The sequence below is a fragment of the Dermacentor variabilis genome, chromosome 8 (assembly GCF_050947875.1).
Source record: "Dermacentor variabilis isolate Ectoservices chromosome 8, ASM5094787v1, whole genome shotgun sequence".
In the NCBI taxonomy this organism is placed as follows: domain Eukaryota; kingdom Metazoa; phylum Arthropoda; class Arachnida; order Ixodida; family Ixodidae; genus Dermacentor; species Dermacentor variabilis.
The window spans coordinates 168,110,330-168,133,030 of NC_134575.1; the positions used below are offsets into that span (position 1 = coordinate 168,110,330).

Genomic DNA, 22,701 nt, shown 5'->3' on the forward strand with positions numbered 1-22,701 from the left:
AGCTACAGGTCTGGAAAATTTCGTACATGTTTTTTTTCTTCCTGTTGTTCTTTTGCTTCAAGTGATTAGTATACTGTATAAACTTCAACCTTTTTTTCTTTCTTCTTACGCGAATTGTGCACTCAAGTGTTGGAAAATGTGTACTATTTTAATTTCATGTGTGATCTCCTTAAAGCCTGTCACTGCCATTTTACTGCCAATGTACGGGTGGCACGGCCTAGTCAGGCAAATGTTTGCCTTTAGCCGTGTCCCCTAAGACAACCTGTTCATTGTCTTAAATAAATCGATAAAGAAATACAGAAAGAAAATAAAGAAACAATAAAATAATGCAAATGAAAGTGGATGAAAAACAATTTTCCGCAGGTAGGGTTTCCCCTTCCAACAAAGTGGTAGGGGAAACGGCGCCGCGGTAGCTCAATTGCTAGAGCATCACATGCGAAATACGAAGGTTGTGGGTTCGGTCGCCCCCAGCGGCAAGTTGTTTTTTCATCTACTTTCATTTCGATTAATTTACCGTTCTATTTCATTTATTAGGCACAAGTAATTTCCCCTATGTTGTCCTTGGTGTCCGTGTTTGTTGGCGTCTTATGATATGATTAATATAAAAAAATCGGGCACCTTGGTTAATCCTCTTCCTTCTCGTTTATCACTTGGTATGTGACGCTCTTCAGTTGCAAAAATATCGCTAAGGCTTTAACCGGCACTGGGCCGGATTGAACACACGTCATATCTACTCTGGCTATTCTGTCTCAAATATATATTCCCCCTCGAGCGACGCTGGATGGCCCAAGGTTTTAAGTTGGAAGCGCAAGAGAGAAATACGGCTGCACACAGACCTCACAAATAACGCGTCTCTGTGGCGGCAATGTGGTGGGTCGCTTCGGACATGTGGAGCTTAATGCAAGGCTGAGAGGTTTCGAGAATAATCAAGATGAGCTTTAATAGAATACGCAAACGGTTACATGGCGAGAACAGGCTTAACGCAAAGACTTCCACGCGCAGTCGACTGTAGTAAGTTTTTTGATCGTTCTCTTCGTCTTCTTCACGCTGCTTCAACTTTTACTCGAGTCGACTGGCTTCTGGCGCATGGCACGCAGGCCGGGCACGAGGAGTGAGTGAGTGAGCGAGTGAGTAAACTTTTATTTGGTCCAGCAAAGCGCGATAAAACGCGCACCCGGCTAATCCCACGACGAGACTGACCGATCTAGTCTGCCAGGCCGATCGCGGGCGCGCTGGATGGCCACGATTTGGTCCTCAGGCCAGGATCGATTGGTGCAGTAAAATGAGGGGTTGCCAGAAGCGCGCCCTCACATCGCGTCCCTCAGGAGGTAAAGTTCTTGGCGGGCCAGGCTAGACTAACGCATTATTGAAAAGAACAGTTAGGAAGAGACCATTACGCCACATTAACACAATCTAGTCGCGTACATAGCGTCTGAGGTACGCTGGCAACCGACGTTGACGTTCAGGTCTCTGGTCAGCTGTTCCTTGGTCGGAAGCCGGAGTCGCTTGGCGTTGTGAGCAGAGTGAGAATTGCGTTTCAGTACCGTGTGGTTGTGCGTGTACTGTTTCTTCTAGCCGTACTGGTGACACTGAGACGATATGCATATGCCTCTTTAGACGCATATGCTCTTCTTACCTAGTCTAAAAGACGATTTCTCGAACCAGCAATGGTGAACATCTTGACAATTGTATTCACGTCGACATACATCGTTAGATGAGCCCTGTCATTTTGTCTGCTGTTGATTAATGTATTGAATGCGATGTGAATTGTGGTGTTCTTATTATTGTTGTGTTTTATTACTTCCTTGTCCTAATGAGAATGCCCTCCATGCCGCGCTTATAGGGTTCGGATATTAGCACAAAACGCAACGCCCTGCTGGTGAATGTAGGGCGCCACGGTGAAGCTGTTCGTCTCAGCTGCGCTGCGGTGGGAATTTTGGAGAATTTCGTGCGTCAGAGCCTTTGGAGCATGCCTTTCGTCACCAAGGAAGCAGAACGCTGTGTCCAATGCGTGCACTGGGCACTAGAATTTGCAGACGCCGTTTCTGTACGCTGCCGATTTCGTGCGTGTGCTGATCGAGTCACGCGATGCCAAGCTGCAACGGCAGACGGCTTCAATATGTGTCTATTCGCTTAAGCACCTGCACCAACTCATAACCGTGGCCCAATAACAATGAATAAGCTAGCTAATGAAACTAATGTAGTAAGTTACTGGCGTTAGCGCCGTGAGTCAGCTTGACCGGCTCTAGTATGCGTTGACGCTGAGACTGCCGGCCTCGTGTATGCTTATGCTGCAAAAGCGCATTTTCAGACATGGCAATCAGTAAATACCGTGAGTGTCTGTAACCTTAGCGCTGACGCGCAGTACTTCTTTTTTTTTTCGGAGAAATAACGATACCACAGCTACAGTTTCGTTTGTTGTCATTCATTTGTCCACAGTAACATGTAATATGGCAAAGGCTGCTTACCACTTTTTATGTAGAGATGTCTATCTTTTTGCTGCAACTGACTCTCTGCACTACGTCAATCGATTCATTTTCTTTCGCTTGTTCTCACAGCAGAGCGTTCTCAAACAGGCTCAATCGCTCTATATGAGCTGTCGCTTAAATAGGTAGGCCGCTTCACCATCAGGAATTCATTTAGGTCCTGTAAATTCTTGTGCGTGGTCTGTTTTCTAACCGAATGAAATCATCCCCATGCACCTTAGGAAACGACTGCCTTTCTCGTGGTTAAGATGGGGCGCCCTCTCAACAAGGTGATTCACTGGCCTTTTCCGATAGCTGAACATTAAAATAAAACAAGAAACGAACCCTGAGCACAGACACAAAGCAATCGAGACTTGGTGTATACAGTCCTGAGACAGCGTATCTGAATGCGGAGCGCTGCGACTCCTATATTACCAAGCCAATTTTGCCGATCTGCACCCACGCCCTGTGCCCACGCCCAAAAGCGCCCACGTCCTGTGCATTGGCAGCCAATTAGAGATCCCCTGGTAGTCAAAATTAATACGGAATCCCCCAATACGGCGTGCCTTTGGCACCTAACATCCCAGCTTGAAGTCAATTCATTCAATATACTTCGCAATGCCGTATCGCGTTCCATTTTGTCCGCGTGCGTCGCGCTGTAGTTGCCATGAAGCTACACCAACTGGCCCAATTTCCCATCTTATTCAATCTTGCGTTCCAGGTAATGCCAGTCAAGCAGTTCTATGAAAAAGGAAAGAGATTGAAACAACACGGTGCAAGAATTGAAGGAGCTGACGAGGTACGATGTTCGGTCGTCAGCCTACTTCGAATCTTGTCCAATGTTTTCTTTATTACCTTTTTTTTTTCTTCGTGCAGCTTGGCTAACGTTTGCTGGGCCACTCTAAGCAAGTATGATATGCAGCACTAGTTCGTTGCCTTGCGGCGAATTGCGGCAGTAATAATAAAACAGAATAAATGGTCGCCTACCGCTGTTAGCGATACGTGTAAACTATGAAGATAAAAACAGGCAAGGCTCGCGGACTGTAGTCTGGAAAATCAAGGCATTTCATTGCATTAGTAAGTGAATGGGTACTTTCATGTTTGAGGAATACTCACGCTGCGTATTCTTGGGCCGGGATAACGTAAAGTAATTGCAATTGATTTTTATTTCAAGTTGTACATTTCCTATCCGTGGTAGATCAAATTAGACCGGGCGCAGCCCATATATAAGGGTGGGTGCCATACCCTTGTGGGCGGAGCCTTGGCCATTTGAGCTATCGCGGAGGGTTGAAGGTGGATCAGCGATAAAAACGGGTTGGAATTTATTAATGTTATAACGGTCATTTTATTGTCGCGAACAGAAATTGCTTGCTAGAATTTATTAGAAAGAGAAAGTGTACATTTTGTTTAGGCCGCAGTGTGCAAGCAAAACACACACACACACACACACACACACACACACACACACACACACACACACACACACACACACACACACACACACACACACACACACACACACACACACACACACACACACACACACACACACACACACACACACACACACACACACACACACACACACACACACACACACGCGCGCACGTCTTCCAGGCAACAATCTACACTGCTAACGATTGTTCTATTGCGTTTCACTTTAGTGTAAGTTCTCCTTCACAGGGGGGGGGGGGGAGGGGTTGTATCCTCTTTTGCAAGTTCGTCATTCTTGCCGGCCCTTTTCCTTTGGAGTTTGTATATCAACTAGAGCCCTGCTTCAACTAAATTGTTTCTTGAAGTTAGCGTATGTGTTGTGCCCTCCCTCTGTGCTGGTTTTTCGTGCTTCACTTGCAGTATGCCTTAGGAAAGAGAGCGAATGTACAGCCTGCTGAACAATTTTAAATTCGTTGCTTTCTAGTAACACACACGCGGACTTTTTCAGGCTTGCCACGACTTAGCTGCAACACCCATTATGAGAATGCCACTGGTAATATATTGTTAACACCGCTAACAAGCAGACTTTATTTCTTTGCAGAAATAATACTGTAAACAATCACGCAATCTGTGCTTCTGTATATTGAGTTTGCGTGGGTACCATTTACACCCTCCCCCTTTTGGGCATATACTAAGATATCAAGCAAAACAAAAAGGACGAAAGACTAAGAATACAGCCAGCTTCAAGCAAGCTAACTTGTGTTCTGACGAACCTAATGTATGTAAGCGATGGCTCATGGAGACTGCATTACACAGTGTATGTTGAGTAGCTGCGTAAAAGAGGCTCCGATACTATAGTATCATTGCCGCCTTTTGCATTCTCTGTGGCAAATAACGCAAAGAAGAGAGAAAAAAGGTGGATCACCAAGTCCTGCTTATGATGTTAGTGGCGTCTATGTATTCGGCCCAGAGGCAAACTTCCCCGCCAATGACCAAAGCCTTCTGTTCGGGACTGCCTGCAGAGTGAAGAAAAGTTGCGTCCGTTAGCACGACGCAAGCAGAAAATTGGCGTACAACTTGAACTCCAAGTGTTGAAATATGGCACTTCATATTTCGATAAAACGGAACGTTCCTTTACCAAACCTGCGTCTCTCGGAGAATTACTGATCAAGCATATTCTTCTGCTTCGCTTTAGCCACTAAGATACCTCTGCCGAAGCACATTTATTTGCGCAGATTAGCGGATTGACCACAATAATGTTTTTTTACTGGGGTCCCCTTTTAAACGGGGCTGTGACAAATAGTTGCCTAGCCTGCTTGATTTATCAGGTACAATGTACATGTTTTACAGCGTAAGCTATCATGGGATCCTTCCAAAAGCCGTTTTGGTTGGCGATGGTGTCCACCACAATTGCCGGTGTTTTCCGGTGCCCGTAGCACCTGTAACCGGGAATGAGCAAAAGAAACACACAGCTCCCGCCGAAATCGACCCCGTGAATGCTTCGCGGGAGTCAGCTGCTTTGACTTGCAGCCGCGCCAAGGCTTTCATTTTCTTTCTTTCATGCTATTTATTGCAGTAGCAGGTAATGCGACAGATTGTTCAAGCTTGCAGCGGGAAAATTCCCTATACACGTGCGCCGCGTAGCATCGATACGTGCACACTTTGCATTGCATTTGCCTATTATTTCACCAGGTGACACCTAATGTATAAAACGCACAAGTAGCGGTAAAGGGTAGTGAGATCAGGTTTGAGGAAGAAAAATAAATTTAAGGAGATGTACGCAAAAATGGTATACGCATTCCCGCGTTCACTGCTCGCGCACGCGAGATTGAATCGCGTTCGCCGGTTCACCTTCACACGCTTGCACTTATACGGAACCTCACGGCGAAGCTGAAACACAGAAATGCCCCTGGAATGTTCATACAATTGCTATCGCATTACACTCTAAGCACTAGTCAAGGTATCGCAGGAGTGAAGGGGCCGATATACTCTTTAAAGCGTTGTTTTACTCTCGCAAAATGTCGAGTGGAGCGAAATGCATTGTTCGCACCGTGAGCAAGGAGAGAGTGGAATGTGCTTTTCACTCTGCCCTTCTGAGAGAGAGTAGAAAGCCCGTTCTACTATTGCTGCAATATAGAACAAAGCATAGCGTAATATTCTGCTTTAACTGTAGGAGGCTGCCCCCGAACATGGCGATGTATCACTCACGCACGCTGAGCAATGAACACACCATCTTGCTTCTAGCCACAGTTCAAAGGAACATGGAGCCAGCGCTCTTGTTTTTCACTCGGATTTCCCCCACCCCGCGCGCGCACAACATCACGGGACAGCACAGGACCGGTGAAGGGTGATCCATAGATAAAGAAACTCAGCAAGAGGGCACACTCGACGAAAACTGGCAACAGGAAACACGTCAGGCCCAGTATTAATGTCATTCGTTAGTTGACGCGAGCATCGGGAAATAAGGTTGTGATTTGAACTTACAGACAACGTTTTATTCTTTTAAGTCCTTGCCGCAAAACTACGAAGTTTTGCGTATAAATGCACTGATACTTCGCGATCTATTTTTCTTGTGTTACCTAGCAGCAAGCCAGCGGCACGCCAGACGCGCCATATGGTGCGTCATGCGCCAGACGTGCCACTGAAGCGAGCGAGGCCGGCTACGCATGTGAAGTTCGCCTGTTCGCCGACCCGTCTTTTCTGGACGTAGCCCGTTTGTTGGGTTCCCAGCGTTTTCTTGCCTTTCTTCTGCATTTCGATAAGGCACCACTACACTACTAGACTACGGCCAGGTGAGAAGTTTCGTTTGACAGTCTGCGACGCATTTCAACCAAATTTGGCCTTACGGCACAAAACCGCGACCATAGTGACGCAGTTAGCGAATAACAGCTTGACCGTTAATTAACAGTTAATTAATTTAGCAGTTAATTTGAATGAATGACTCGTACTGGGAAACGTTTGCGACGCTTTCTATGAGGCCCAACATTATTGTAACTTATATCGGTAGTTCTTGGGCACGCTTGCCGCACCCAGCTATATATGTGACCCAGTTAGCGAAATGCAGCACGACTGTGGTGACGGATTCGCGTGTACTGAATCTTACTGGGGCAAGTTTTTGACGCTTTCCCTGACCCCCAACTTTATTGTATTTCGCTACTTATTGGGATACTTCTGAGGTACGCGCCCCGCGCATGGTGTTGTGCCGTAGTTAGCGAAAAACAGCTCGGCTGTGTGCCGCAGTTTCGCATGTGCTGAATCTCACTGGGACAAGTTCGTGACGCATTCTCTGGCCCCCAGAATTATTGTAATTAATTTCGTATCTTTATGGGATAACTTGAGGTAAGCCCGCCGCGCCTAGGGTTGTGAAGCAGTTAGCAAAAAAAAAAAAAAAGCAAGCCGGCTATGGTGGCAGTTGGCGTGTCCTGTATTTTAGTGGGACACGTTGTCACTCTTTTTATGGCCCTGCAACAACATATACCTTCTTTCGGTACTAACGCTTCTAGAAAACGCGACGAGCGATTGCTAAGAGTGATCACACGGGAGTGTGTTGCCTGCGCCCGCAGGTCGCGTAAAGGTAACGCCGAGGAGCTCAAAAACCAAGAACTTGACAATTCTGTCTTCTGAGTGACTGGAAACAGGCTTTGCACCCACGAATTTGACTTGAGTGCGACTAGAAGGCATTCTGCGAACGTGTAACATGGTCTGGCTTAGAGCGTGTGTTGTGGCCACCTCTGTGTACTTGGTGTAACATCGTGTCGACTGAAGCCAAGTTATTTTCGAAACACGCAGTAACTCGTGTATTTTGGCTTTTAAAGCGTAGGAAATAATGCCCGGGAAGGGAGGGATGCTTGAAAATTAGATATTTTCTTCATATTTTATGGGAGGAGTATATCTGGTACAAAATATATGTAAAATTGCATATACAATGCCGCCCATTCACCACCTACGCAGGTTTCGCCTATACACGCAATAGTCCTGTTAGGTCAATATACCAAAATGATACATGCTTGTAATTTACTTTATTTCAGCTGATGGCATCCAGTGGAGCTTCGTACGGCAACGACTGCTGTTTACCTGGTGCCACAACTTTAAATGAATGCACGGAAAGCCGGGAACGAGCATTTATACAGAACAAAATAAACATTTTATGATTTCAGAAGACGTCTTGCGTTTACTTTATGAAATTTGACGTGGCACTAATTCGGTGAACGCTTGTAGAGATCATTCGAAATCATTTTTACTGAACAATAAAATGATTCCGGGCCAAGGCCGCGCGTGGTTCAGTAGTAGTAGTAGTAGTAGTAGCGAAATAAAAAAAAAACAACAACAAAAAGAAAGACGCGCCGATCAGCGGAGCCGGCGTAGCGTGTACCAGCTGGCGTTCAAAACGCGCGCCCCCAAAACCGAAACCGGAAGGTGTTAATACCATCCGCTTGGTGCGCTACAGTCAATTCGGCCGCTGGGCTCTATGGCAGTGTCCACTTTTGTTGAAATTCTTTCTTTATGGGTTATCTGTCCAGCGAGCAGCAACGAAGGTCATTCAAAGGAGATCGTGTGGTAGCCATCTCGCGTCCCCGCGAAATCGCGACAGTCCTTCGTCATTCGTTGGACATAACAAATCCTCCACGCTAAGTGAATTGTAACTTAGGTGCACATTCTGCGTATATGACATGCTATCACCAGGAAGTCGTCGCGGCGCTTAGCCGACGCGATTGACAACGAACTAAGCAAGCGCGCTATGTCTCTCGATGTCAATCGAAAAAGCCAGTCGTCGCGATAACTGCATATCATTTTATCACTTGCCGCTATCCGTAAGAGCTTTGAAAATCGCAAACGCTGCGAGAACCATGGTTCGTTCAATAAGATGTTAGGCGAGAGGACTCTTAAAATGGTTTGTTCACCAGCCCATGATTCCGGGCCTATGCGGAGCGTGCTTAGCGTGCGTTTTGTGTGTTAGAATTTATTCAGTTTGGCACTCTACTGTGTACAGAACGCTGTCGAAGTAAGGAGTCACATAACACAAGGCGTCATTTTGATGGCGGCATGCTTTGGTTATAAATAAGCCGCGCGCTTGACGGTGTCTTTCGCCCATGGGTAATCTGCGACCACTGAAGTTACGTGCAGCGCCAGTGCTAGTTAGAAACTTTGCCGCGTTATCTTGAACTTACTGAAAACGGGTGGGAAAAATGTTTCATGTTGAATAAAGCATAAACCCCATATACACAATGTTGCGTGCGATAGCGACAACCGTTGCGATGGAGATGGCTGTCGCGTTCGCTCGTCGCCTAGAAGTCGTACTGCGTACAAGCGACGACTTTGAACGACGTCTCCACGGTTTTGCCAGTATGAAGGCTGCAAATACGCGTCGAAGATAGCGTGATGGCGCGCTTTAGTATTTAAGTTCATGTATATTACTGTAAAAAGCAGCATAAAATATTTTTCAAGGTCTTGCAGCGGGTTTTTACAGTTGCACGTATAAAAATTCAATCGTTTGCTCGTTCCATGCGACAACCGGTAGGATTTGAGTGATGTACAGTCTTGATCAAAAAACTTCAACACGCTGTGAACGGACGGGGAGCAGCTGCGCTCCGCCATCGCCCCGCTGCTCACTTGCGCCGAGGATAAAGAGGGCGAGGGAAACATGCTTCTTACGCTCCAGCATCCTTTGATAAGAGCGCTCGTGAAAAGCTAGTGCGGCGAGCGCGGCGCGAATGCAACGGAGGCGAAGCAGACGCCGCCTGACCGGCTTATGCCGTTTGCAGCATATGCTGGACAGATAGACAAAGAACTTTTATTTTGGTCCTGAGAAGACGATGAGTGTCCCCGTTAGGGGCCAGCGTCTGCGGGCCGCACCTAGAGTCACTGGAACCAGTGACTCTAGCCGCACCCACGACGCAGCCGGGAGGTTGAGACTCTCGGCGATATCGCGGGCTCTCTGGAAAGCCCTGAGTTGCTTGCTCTTCCTTGGCGGAGCTGGTGACGAGCCGGAGCCAGTCTTCCTCCGAAGAGGGAGACCCTGAGCCCCCGCACAAGTCGAGGCACTCCCAGAGCATGTGCTTAAGAGTGCATCTGGGATGTCCACAGCGCGGATAGCCCGGGTTGATGCCACCTAGGAACCTTGAGCTAATAATATGCTGGATGAGCGGGCTTGGGGTCTCTGGCGACCGCTGTCAAACGCGATACGATCAAATTTCGTAATTCCGAGTATCGTCATCATCAGTTAATGTTTTCCGGGACCAAATTAAAGGAACAACGCTATGAATAGTCCTGGTCATGCTCGAACCCGGGCACTTTGCGAGGATCGAAGCTAAGATCTGACTTCAGCAAATGAATGATATAATAAATAAAGTGCCACAATGGCATCTCGTATTTGTTATCATGAATGTTACAAGTAGCAAATTAATTCAGAAAGCATAAGCTTCAGGGTGTCACCTGCATCTCTCGACGAACTCACAGGGGGGAGCATGCCTTCATGGCATCGAGTGGCTTGGTGTGTGGTTGACCCGAACAATTGCAGCTCTCCCATGTGTTCGACTGAAAACTAGCCAATGTCACTGGTTGAAAGGACGCTACGTATAACCAATTTTTTTTTAAAAACCCTGAAATGGCTTGACGGGGGTCCGTGCCCCCTTCTCAGGGAAGTCCAAACTTCTTCTAGTCCCGAAAGGTTTTCATAATCTCACTGTGGGTTTAATTAACGAACTTCAACGTCAAACGCACTCGTGTGGTCGTTCCTTAGTGCATATGTGCGGTCAACGTATTTGAAATATTGTAACGGTGATTACAGGCCCTTTCCGAAAAGAGGCTTTTGTAGTCGAAATTACTGCTTGTGGTCTTTTTTAAACGAACGATGATTGAATTGCTCGCATATTAAAATCAAACCTGGAACAACGCTAGACAGCACTGAGAGATGTCGGTGCATATTTTATTTTTCCTTGTCATCGCACTCATCAACACATTCCAAATGTTTATCTAAAAGCATAATGCGAAGGCTCTCGCCTTTGAATGTGTAGGATAAAATTGGAATTGGTAATTTTGATGATAAGGACAATTATTATAGTATAATGCGCTGCATCGAAGCCAGGCAGTTTTGCCCAGGCGAGTGCATTCACTCACACGAAGAGCCGTCCCACGGCGGCCGCAAGACGACCTCGCCGCTGGCAGAAGGAACGTTGCGCAAGCTTTTCACGAGCGATGTTATCAAAGTATGCTTGGGAGACGTGCTTCCCTCGCCCTTTTTATCCTCGGCGCAAGCGAGCAGCCGCACGCTCCTGCGGCGGCAGCCACGCGATAGCGGAGCGCAGCCGCTCCCCGGCCGTTCACAGCAGGTTCGAGTTTTTTGACCAAGCTGTACAGTCAACATCAAAAGATTGCGGGATGCGCGAGTGCATGGCAAAGCGACCCTCCTCCCCTTCAAGCGATGACCCCTGGTGTCGAGACCGACGCCTGCACGCATGCGCATCCATCCGAGACTTCAAGCGTGCATGTTTCCGCGCTGCCTCCTTGCGCGCCGGCCGCGAGGTAGCTCTCTTGCGATATGCGATGTGGCGGCTTCGACAGGCGAAACTGTGTGAAACGTTTTTAGAAGCGTGAACTTGCGGGAGCCACTGCGGTCGCTTTTTGTCGAGTCACGAGCGCTAACGCATAGGACCGGCCCGGTGGCGAACGCAACTACAGGTTTTCCCGCTCAGTTTAATTCAAAGGCAATTGAAAATAGTCCAGGTGCCAGCCAATTTAATCTGAGCGCCAGCATTTTTAATCCAGACGCCACCACATTTAATCCAACCGCGATCCGAATTAATCCGCGTGCCAACTCATTTAATCCTTGCGCCAGCCATTTCAATCCAAATGCCACACATTTTAATACCAGTGCCAGTCAGTTTAATCCTGTTGGAAATTGATTGAGAAACAAATGATTCTTGCAGAAGAGGTCGTAACAGGCGTCATGAATGCCGTCTATTCATTCATGTGATCAGCATATTGGCTTCAGCACTATAGGAGCAAAGTTTCCACGCTGCCGCTCTCGTCATGGCTGCTTCAGAAACACTCCCGTGTGTTATACCGCTCGCTCATTTCCTCCTTTTCGAGTCGCATTTCCGAGCGACAAGAGTGACCCACATAAGTGAGTCAGACTCGTGACGGATATTACGCGAGCTGGGTTGCTATCATGACATGCGATTTCCTTCCCTATCGTCTTGCATATCGATCGACATCGTTCGCAAGGGTAAAAACTTGCTCACCATTACTCAGGCACTTGACATAATCACTAAGCGATTCAATATAGCTCATTAAGCTTGTGTCTTGCATACACTCTTATGCTTCCAACATGTACATCAAACGAAATGGTTCTCAGAATGTAACAGCCTGTTCTTGAGTGACATGACTAGGTCACTAGTGACCTACTCGACGTCACCGCCGTCGCACATCTTCTAACCTGCCTACTAACCTATCGAAGGAAATCGATTTTAAAGCTAAAAAACCTGCTCCCTATCATTGACTCAAGTGACGTGATGACTAATCAAACCTGTGACGTCACCACGCTTCTCACGCATGCACTATCCTAAACTGCCGGCATGTTTATCAAACGAAGTGCATGGTTGGGTGAGAACCAGGATGACATCATGCGAGTCACATGTGATCACGTCATTGGCTACGTGATAGTGGGCCTGTTATTACCCTTTATAAGCCACTCCGTTTGATATGCATGTCGGCAGTTTAGGATAGTGCATACGTGAGAAGCGTGGTGAAGTTCATGCCTTTTAGTAAGCTTAGATGTAGGCTGCAGTTAACCCATTAGGGACCGGTTTCTTTTTTTTCTTGTCCTGCTATGTTGAACTAAATTTAATATATTAACTTACCTTTATACTAATAATTTACATGCAAAAAATTATTACTCTTGCCTAATTAGTTTTTCAAGATAGCCCGTGACCATATGGTCACACTGGGCCCTTGCACTACAGCAAAATACACGAAGTGAAAAAAATTTATTTCAAGCCATGAAACATCACAAAAAACATACATAGTGAATAGACGAGCACTTATTTAGTGTGATATGGTTTAAATCGTGGAATACACATGCCGACGTCATACTTTGTGCATTGCGTGTGCACTACGCTGTTGCAATTATCTCATGCACACCTCCACCTCTTGCCATTAGATATTGGTGCAACAATGTGGGCCACTCGGTCATACCGTGTACCAGTCAGGACATCACCAGTCTTTGAGATTCTGTGTTACCCAGGTCCTCTATGCTTATTGCCCCATCGCATCAGGTAGCTTTGTGCAATTTGCCAGCGGAATTCCACCTGCGTGACGTTGAACCCTGTGGTACGCATTAGCGCCCAAGGGTTGCTGATAGATACATCACAAAGTCAAGTGAAAATCGGTCACCACCAGTTTTTGCCATGGTAGATAGATGCCACATTTGCAACTATCTGATCCGTACCTCCCATGAAACATGTACTGAGCAACAGTGTTCTTGCGGGCCACCTTGATTTGCTTGTTCTGAACACGAGAGTAGCTCTCTGCAGATGACATTGGCTCTACGCCGGGAATAGTGCTTATGATCGTTACCACAGAACTGTCCATCCAGCGGACAACAATTATCCCATTGTCGCTCAGCACGGGCTCTTCGTGTCCGCTAGGTTGGCGCTTGACGAATTGTGGTCGAGCGATAGGGCACTCTTTGGGAACACGGTTCTGCTGCACTGTGCCCGTGCCTTCGTAGCCCTGTGCCTTGAAATGCCTGAGTAGCGGCATGCCTGTTAATAAGTAATCAAAATAGAAAAAGAAAGGAAGGTCGTGCGTCTCTGCTGCGAGTTCATCCACCATTTGAAAAAGTGGCGCCGCTGCTTTTCCGAAGTCCTTTTCAGATTTTTCAGTTTACAAGGTATCCGTTCTTGGCATTTAGGCACCATACTTTATACCCGAAACGTATAGGCTTTCCGCGTGTAAACTATTTACAGCCATGACAACCATATTGCTCAATCATACTTTCGTCATAGCTCAGGTGACGCACAGGTTGAAAGTGCTCAGGAAACCTTGCTTTCAATAGTGCCATCATTGGACGCAACTTTGCCAACTTGTCACTAAGCGTTAGGCTTGCATTTCGCAGAGTGCAAAAATCGCATTATCTGTACGAAGCGATTTCTTTGCATAGCATTGTAGGCCATCGTGTTGCGCATATCCAAGCCGCTGTCCCAATAGCACTTTTTCCCTGGCAAGCGGATATAGCCGGACAAAACGAGCACTCCAAGAAAACCTAATTCTTCTTTGGTAACCTCCGGATCGGGCATATTGAAAAATAACGCATACTTTCTTGTTTGTTCGGCTAGCAGCTCCACGACGGCTTCGTCAAAAAAAAAAGAAGATTTCGAACAACTCAACAGGCGAAAAGTCCCTGTAAGCCGCAAAGTTTGGGTAGGGAAACATGCCAAGGCTTCTCTGGAGATCACCATTCGTCCACTTAGAAGCAGTGGATAATTTCGCAGCAATGGCCGCATCAACTACAGCAGAAGAAACCTCTCATGTTCCGTCACCATGCCTGCCGGGGTCGTCATCGTCCGAGTCGAATCCACCAATGCGGCGTCCGTCAGAGAAAACAGTTTCAGCGCCGGCTCATAGCTGCCGCCCGATTAGATTGTCAAAGAGCCCGCCTGAGTCTTCATCGGCCGACTCTTTATCCGAATAGGTGCTAGCCTCTCGCGGGTCGATATAAATCACTGATAAGTCGTCATCGTCTTCGAGTATCTCCGCTATTTATTCCAACATCAGCCTATTCAGACAATAAAATAAGACATAACCACTGTGGGAATGCGCCAGCAGCCGTGCAAGAGACGAGAATGCAGTTTAAAAAGATAAAAAGATATGTAGCCTAACGGCCCAGTGTGACCATATGGCCACACGCAAGATAACACGCTCTTTCATGGGTAAATCAAACATTAATCTTTCACAAATGCTCATCAAAGGTCATATATCCAAAGAGCAATATGGAGATAAGGATATCCGACTATTGCTTAAACAAGTAGTGAAAAAAAAACGCATTACCCCTGGGAGTGATGCATGGCGACGCTACTCCCACAGCAACACTTATTCCCGCCTTTGTGAGAGGCACCCACAAAACGACTGACACATGCTGCCACTTGATATCCATAAAGGGAACTCTCATCTGTCTAACGGTATGTCAAAGGCGATTTTGGTGCCGTTTTGTTAATATTAATTAATTGACATGCACTGTGCAGACTAACGTGACCATATGGTCACGCTGGTCTTTAATGGTTTAACTGTTTCTTGTTAGTATTGAAATATGGGTAAGCTTGTCATAACAAGCCTTGTTGCCCATTCATATAGGCACATACGGTCATATTCATTGAACTGGAGGAGCATATTTTCATCCCTACTGAGCATCATGTTTGCAGATATGATCTTGAAATTATGGTTTGAGCAGTGACACAACCAGAGAGGGTGCGGGGGGCACACTGGGTACGTGCTTAGGATGTGTCACAAGTGGTGTTTGCAACACACCAGACTAATGACAAACCTGTGACATCTGACAATTACCGTTACTCTATTTATTAGGAATGTTGTAACAGTAGTGCTGAATGAGTATGAACTGTCGGTTATTTCATCTCTCTTTAAATCTAAAAATTGAAGTTAGTTTAGCATTTGACTGTTGCAGTCATTTAAGATATTTCGCATGCATTTGAGTAGGAAAACTAATAGCTAAGATTTTCCTTTTCTGCCGTGACCTTATTTCTTGACTGTCTTGATGTTGTTTTACACCATGTCCACGTGTTGACTTTTGCACACGATATTTTAAGGCACCCGCCTTATATAACGCAAGCAGGCAGCTGCAAAGACACAAGCATGTGAAAGAGCCAGCCCAGCTAGACTCCACGTAGTGCAGAGGAGCGCACGCCAAAGAATCAAAATACATTGTCATGCAATTTGGACGAGAAAAACTAGAAAGTCGGTATATTGGGCGTGCCACTTGACTTAATAAAATTTTCAAAATACAGCATGTCACACCAAGATGAAGATTCTCACGTGTTCTAGGCAGTCATCTTAACATCGTATATTTATGTAATGTCTCTAATAGGAAAGTCAAGATCAATTATGCTCTCTGGGGACAAACACATAAAAGCAATTGTCATTGAAAAGTTAGAAATGTGTTAAAAGAAGCTGATTAGTTTTTTGAGAAGTGACGGCTTTTTGTCTTGCCTCTCAACAGATATATCCATGTGGTAAAAAAATAGTGGTACAATGAAATTGCATATTTCCTTAGTGACGTGATACATACTTGTAATGAGCATGGTGCCTGTGTTCACTATAAAAAGCAACAGCGCATGCTTGGTTAGGTGCTTACATAATTTAGCAGCACGTGAATGCAAGGGTGCAAATACAAACCACTGTCATTCTGTATTTTAAATACTGACATGAAGCGGGGACATTTTCATGACTCCAGTTTTATCTATTTTTTTACACCTGATTTTCGAAGTATGGCTTACTCTTAGGCTCCAGAAAGGTGAAGCTTGGGGGCAGGATATCCCATGCTTAAGAATTCGCTATCGTTTACGTGCATGCTCACGAAACCTGTTTATTAGAACCGCTGGTACCTCTCGAAGTGAAAGCAAGGAGCAATTAAGGCCTTTAACGGTGTACACCGGAGTGCGCATCTACCGCCTTAGAAGTCACAGTCGCTTGCAATTGAAAATTATTTTATAAATGTAAAATTGTGGTTTATTATTCTGTGAAATAGTCATATCATAGCTTCTGGCAGGTATTTGATATTTCGATTAGGGTGACTCAATCTACTTGCCAACGAAGTATGCTAGGGGTGGCACAGATGTGTTCAATGCAAATAAATGAGAGCATCTGAGTGGAACACTTGTTCATCAATTTGCGGATGTGAACATATAGTGTTAGTCAAGCAAAAGTCCCTTAGTTTTATGGCTTCTGCAGATATAATGTTTATAAGGAAAAATAAACTTAAAGCATTTTTGCACGTGGTAAATTTCTCGACTTAAGACAGTGTACAGCGAGGCGAAGTATAAATCTTCTCATACACATATGTACTTGTTTTGAGACGAAGATAAGATTCTGGGAAGCGCGATGATTTTTCTTACTTTAGCACATCTTAACCGCTTCAGTTGGAAAAAAGCTTTCGCTTCAGATAGTTGGTTCATTGTGCAAATATATGCATAGCCGCATGCAAAATCCACGTGCATGTAAGGGATATGTGAAACAGGATGGTGCCTTTCCGAATTTATGATTTGCTTCTTTGTCTGTCTTTTTCGTGCGCTTTCCTTCCTGTACTTATGCTTATGTCGCCTTTGATGCATATATTCATCACATCTAATATTTTGGTTCACATCTGAAGCCATGCTATGCTTTAGTTAGACTGCATTTTCAACTAGTCACAATAACTGATGATGTAATTATGTAAGCTGCTTATTAGAAGTGTAGCATTCATACCGAAATAGCAACAAAAAGCTACCATATATGTCAAGAAATTGGATGCGCAAGATATTAATGACAATGCTCCTTGCAGTTTTACACTCATTTGCTACACACTAGATGATATTGTAAATTTAATTTTATTTTTGAGAGAAACTGTAACGGATCAATCCCAACAGCACCAGGAAACTACTTTCGTGAGGAGGCCAATCGAATAGGGAATATGATACGCCTGTGTACCTGAAACCGGGCAGGATATTGCTGTAGAACCACGACAAGACACGCTTACAAAGAATTGGGTGCAGCCAATACATGAATAACATTTTGTGAAATATAAGCAAACCTAGCTAGACCTGTGGCCTCACGTGAGAACATCCAACACATTTCTAAATGTACTATACTCTTAGTCAGGAACATCCATACGCTGTACAGGACGTTATCAAATGTGCTGCTGTTGTAGAATGCAGCACACAAAAATTTTCTTGCACTCTACGTTACCAGCCCCATTCTTAGCAGCTCACCTGGTGACCTCTGCCATATAAGTGCATGCGTTTTGTGTCAGAAATGCGTTTGCTGGCCAGTAATGTGGCGCATATTTCTCTTCGATCGTAGTGTCAATACTTTTTGAGTTTGCACACGTTTCTTCTATGTTTAACTTCGAATTGTATACTTTATTTTTGGAGAAATTGGAGCCAATTGAAATAAAGGATATTTATACACTGTAATACTGATAAAATTTTAGACAATATACTTATGTTTTATTACAAGATCTGTCGCAAAGTTCATGGGCATCATTGTAATCTGATTTTATGTGTTTTGCAGTATGTTTCTGAAATTATTATTCAGTTTGTCTTGCGACTGATCAATAAAGGTTTTGACCTTTTAAGAGAGAAAATGTTTCATTTGAGTAACTCGGCGATTACAGATTACATACAATTCACCAAGCATAAGCGCAGGAGCTGCTTATGAAGGAATCAAATATTCCCCACATGTAAGTATTGTGAATCCCTTCTAATACCCGTGTCACAAGGGCAAGTCGGTTCTCCTTGAAACTTCCTTCCCTTAAAGAACCGCAAGGGAATTTCACCTCAAAGGAGTTAACTCCGTGTCACACGGCCTATAAGCGAGCTTTTGAAAGCTGCAGCTGAGGGCCCATTAGGCGCTGCTCACCTCGTACGCAGTCATGAAAGAAACACGTTATATATTGCTAAAAAGTTTTGGTTACTTCTCTTACAAAATACTATTATTTATGAATTGCATTTGAAAAATGTCATGTATCTTAAAGATAAAAAAAATGACCATGTACTCAACATAGCAGGCATTCCGAGAACGCCGGGTTCGAGAGTCGAATGTAGCTGCTCAACTCAAATATTGACACGTGTACTTATCTTTATCGGGCGACCACGTTTCGCCGCTTAACAACTGTAATCGCACAGCGAGGGACGCGCCTGCATGTATCCGACGTTTCTGGAAAGTTATCGATGCTTCTACCCGGCTCTCTGCTGTCGCCGAACCTTGTGTTATCTGATTTCATCGCGTAACGCGAATGGTGTAGAACTTTGTGGAAGGCACGCGGGTCCGAGCGATTAGTCTGGAACATTCGACGACTGCTCTATAAAAGCCGACGCGCTTGACCCGCTGATCAGATTTCCGACGATCGCCGACTCTGTTCGCCGCTTTCGTTGTGCTATAAGTGTAGCCTGTTTTGTGGGCACAGGTTCGCCCAATAAAATCTAGCTTTGCCTTTCACAGTATTGCTACTGTGTTCTTAACGTCACCACCACGTGACATCTGGTGGAGGTGCTTGTGCGTTCATGTACCGAACGCCCCCGCAAAGCCGCGACCCAAGCCCGAAGCCCTAGGACAGAACCAACATCGCCCAAGACCAGCGTGCTAGCCGCAGACTGCAAGGACTGCCCCCAGAGCACGGACTTCTACCTGAGACGACAAAGAAGATCGTGCTCAAGACAACCCCAATGGCTGCCCCAGCGTCCCCTGTTATCGTACAACAACCTCGGGACCCACCATCCTTCCATGGAGCAGCGACTGAAGACCCGGAATCATGGCTGGAGACCTACGAACGAATCGCAACATTCAACAACTGGGACTCCGACGAGAAGCTGCGGCATGTCTACTTCGCCTTAGAAGACACCGCCAGAACTTGGTTTGAGAACAGGGAATCGACCTTGACAACGTGGGACCTGTTCCGTAGCGGCTTCCTACGCACATTTACAAGCGTCGTGCGCAAGGAAAGGGCTGAAGCTATGCTGGACGCCCGAGTGCAGCTACCAAACGAGAACGTTGCCATTTTTACGGAAGAAATGAGCCGTTTGTTCCGCCACGCCGACCCGGATATGGCCGAGGAGAAGAAAGTCCGCCTACTGATGCGTGGTGTAAAGGAGGAACTTTTCGCCGGGATGGTAAGAAGCCCACCGAAGACCGTCGAAGAGTTTCTTCGTGAGGCGACGAACATCGAGAAGACACTCGAAATGCGGAACCGGCAATTCAACCGCCGTACAAGCTCAACCCACTACGCAGGAATTCAATCACTGGCCACGGACGATCTGCGCGAGACCATCAGGGCCATTGTGCGCGAAGAACTGCGCAAGGTCTTGCCTTCGTCGCAGCCTCAAGTGGCCTCGATCGCCGACATCGTAAAAGAAGAGGTGCACCGATCGCTTGGAGTTCCTGAGGTGCAACCAGAACCGCCGCAGCCTCAGCCGCAAGCGATGAGCTACGCCGCCGTCGCCCGCCGTCAAGGTCCCCTTCCACGACCGCGCCAGGGCCCCGTAACGCAGCAATTCCGTCGACCACCACCGCCGCCGCCAGCACGCCCCCCCGTCGCCCAGCGTAGCTACCCGAGGACGACAGACGTTTGGCGCGCTCCTGACCACCGCCCGCTCTGCTACCACTGCGGAGAAGCAGGTCACGTCTACCGACGATGCCCATACCGAGAGATGGGACTGCGAGGTTTCGCCGTCAACGCGCCGCGTCCACAGCTTGGAGAGCGCCCACGTGACATCGCCGACTACCTCGCCGCTACTCAATGGAGCTCTCGACGACCGTCGCGTTCGCCATTACCAGGCCGCTGCCTGTCGCCTCAGTGCCGACCATACACTGGCCCAGCCCGGGGCCGGTCAGCGAGCCCATATCCGGAAAACTAAAAGCAGCAACCGATGGAGGTGCGGTTGCTGTTCGTCGAACTGACGAAGATCCTCCGCCGCCAACGAAGACACCGAAGAAACTACCTCGACGACATAACGACACGCCGCCGTCCCGACGAAATCAGGAAGCCAAGACTACACCGATGAAAGACGACTTGACGACGCGACGTTCCAGCTTCAGTTCAACGCGACGCAGCCGTGATCCGACGCCAAGACCCAACTGCAACGCCAGACAAAGAACCACCGACCTCGACGTACTTCTCGACGGCCACGCAGTCACTGCCTTAGTCGACACAGGGGCCGATTACTCCGTAATGAGTGGACACATCGCCGCCCAGTTGAAGAAGGTGAAGACTGCATGGGAGGGCCCCCAAATTCGGACCGCTGGAGGACACCTCATTACGCCGACTGGAATCTGCACGGCAAGAATTACCGTTCATGACCGGACTTACCCTGCCACCTTCGTTGTCCTCCAACAGTGTTCACGGGACGTCATTCTCGGCATGGACTTCCTGAATCAACATGGCGCAATCATCGACCTGAAGTCGAAATCGATAACGCTGTCACAAGATCAAGCGATACCGCCGGAGAGCTGTCGTAGTCACCACGCCTTGAGTGTGCTTGAAGATCAAGTGAGCATCCCGCCGCGCTCCAGCATTATTATTTCCGTCGGCACTGAAACACCCGCTGACGTAGAAAGCGTCATCGAGGGCGACCAACATCTAGTGCTCGACCGTGAAATTTGCGTCGCAAGAGGGATCGCTCGACTCCACGGAGGGCAAGTGGAAGTTATGCTAACCAACTTCAGCCAAGAGTTCAAGCACATCAACAAGGGCACGACAATCGCATACATCGAGGAAATTGTGGAAACCAGCAATGCCTTTGTCCTCTCGGATTCAGCCGCATCTACCCCGATGAGAATTGTCCCCGAACCAGACTTCGACGTGAATCCAAGTCTTCCTATGAGTAAGCAGCAACAGATCAGATGTCTTCTCCGACGATACAAAGACTGCTTTTCGACGTCTTCGAGGATTCGACAAACACCAGTTGCAAAGCATCGCATAATAACCGAAGAGAGCCCTCGACCACTCCGCCAGAGCCCTTACAGGGTTTCGACGAGAGAACGCGAAGCTATTAGGCAACAAGTCGACGAAATGCTGCGCGACGACATCATCCAGCCGTCGAAAAGCCCGTGGGCCTCTCCTGTAGTCCTGGTAAAGAAAAAGGACGGAACCCTACGCTTTTGCGTCGATTATCGTCGACTGAACAAGATCACGAAGAAGGATGTGTACCCCCTTCCACGGATAGATGACGCATTGGATCGGCTCTGCAACGCTAAAGACTTCTCGTCGATGGACCTCAAGTCTGGCTACTGGCAAATAGAGGTCGACGAGAGAGATCGCGAAAAGACTGCCTTCATCACGCCAGACGGCCTCTACGAGTTCAAGGTCATGCCATTCGGACTTTGCTCGGCGCCTGCAACGTTTCAGCGCGTCATGGACACGGTGTTAGCCGGACTGAAGTGGCAGACGTGCCTTGTTTACCTGGATGACGTCGTTGTGTTCGCCGGAAATTTCGACGAGCACCTTAGGCGGCTTGCGACAGTGTTAGAAGCCATCAAGTCATCAGGGCTCACTCTGAAGCCGGAAAAGTGCCGTTTCGCTTACGGTGAGCTTTTGTTCCTAGGCCATGTGATCAGCAAATCAGGAGTACGCCCCTACCCACAGAAGACAGCTGCCATCGCAAAGTTCCCGCACCCAACCGACAAAAAGGCAGTGCACAGATTCCTTGGCATGTGTGCCTACTATAGGCGCTTTGTCAAGGACTTTTCACGCATCGCGGAGCCGCTAACAGATTTAACCAAATGTGATGTCGCGTTCAAGTGGGAAACGCCGCAGGACAAGGCCTTTCAAGAACTCAAACGACGCATGCAGTCGCCGCCGGTACTTGCACACTTCGACGAGGACGCCGATACCGAAATCCACACTGACGCCAGTAGCCTAGGCCTCGGTGCCGTCCTAGTCCAGAGGAAAGAGGGACTTCAAAGGGTGATATCGTATGCTAGCCGGTCGCTGTCAAAAGCGGAAAGCAACTATTCTACGACTGAAAAGGAATGCCTCGCCATCATTTGGGCTACAGCTAAATTCCGCCCTTACCTCTATCGCAGGCCATTCAAAGTCGTC

General features: G+C 47.1%; 1 protein-coding gene across 7 annotated transcripts in view; it reads right to left on the reverse strand.

The window, feature by feature from the left end:
- LOC142590715 (beta-hexosaminidase subunit alpha-like) overlaps positions 1-22,701 on the reverse strand; it is a 254,126-nt gene that overhangs the window by 17,545 nt on the left and 213,880 nt on the right. For 6 of the 7 annotated variants that reach the window (XM_075703140.1, XM_075703137.1, XM_075703136.1 and 3 more), the window contains one exon: positions 4,825-4,915. The exons of the other annotated variant lie outside the window; for it this stretch is intronic. In XM_075703140.1, the coding sequence (XP_075559255.1) occupies positions 4,825-4,915 (91 nt within the window). The remainder of the gene's footprint in view (positions 1-4,824; positions 4,916-22,701) is intronic. 7 annotated transcript variants of the gene reach the window in all.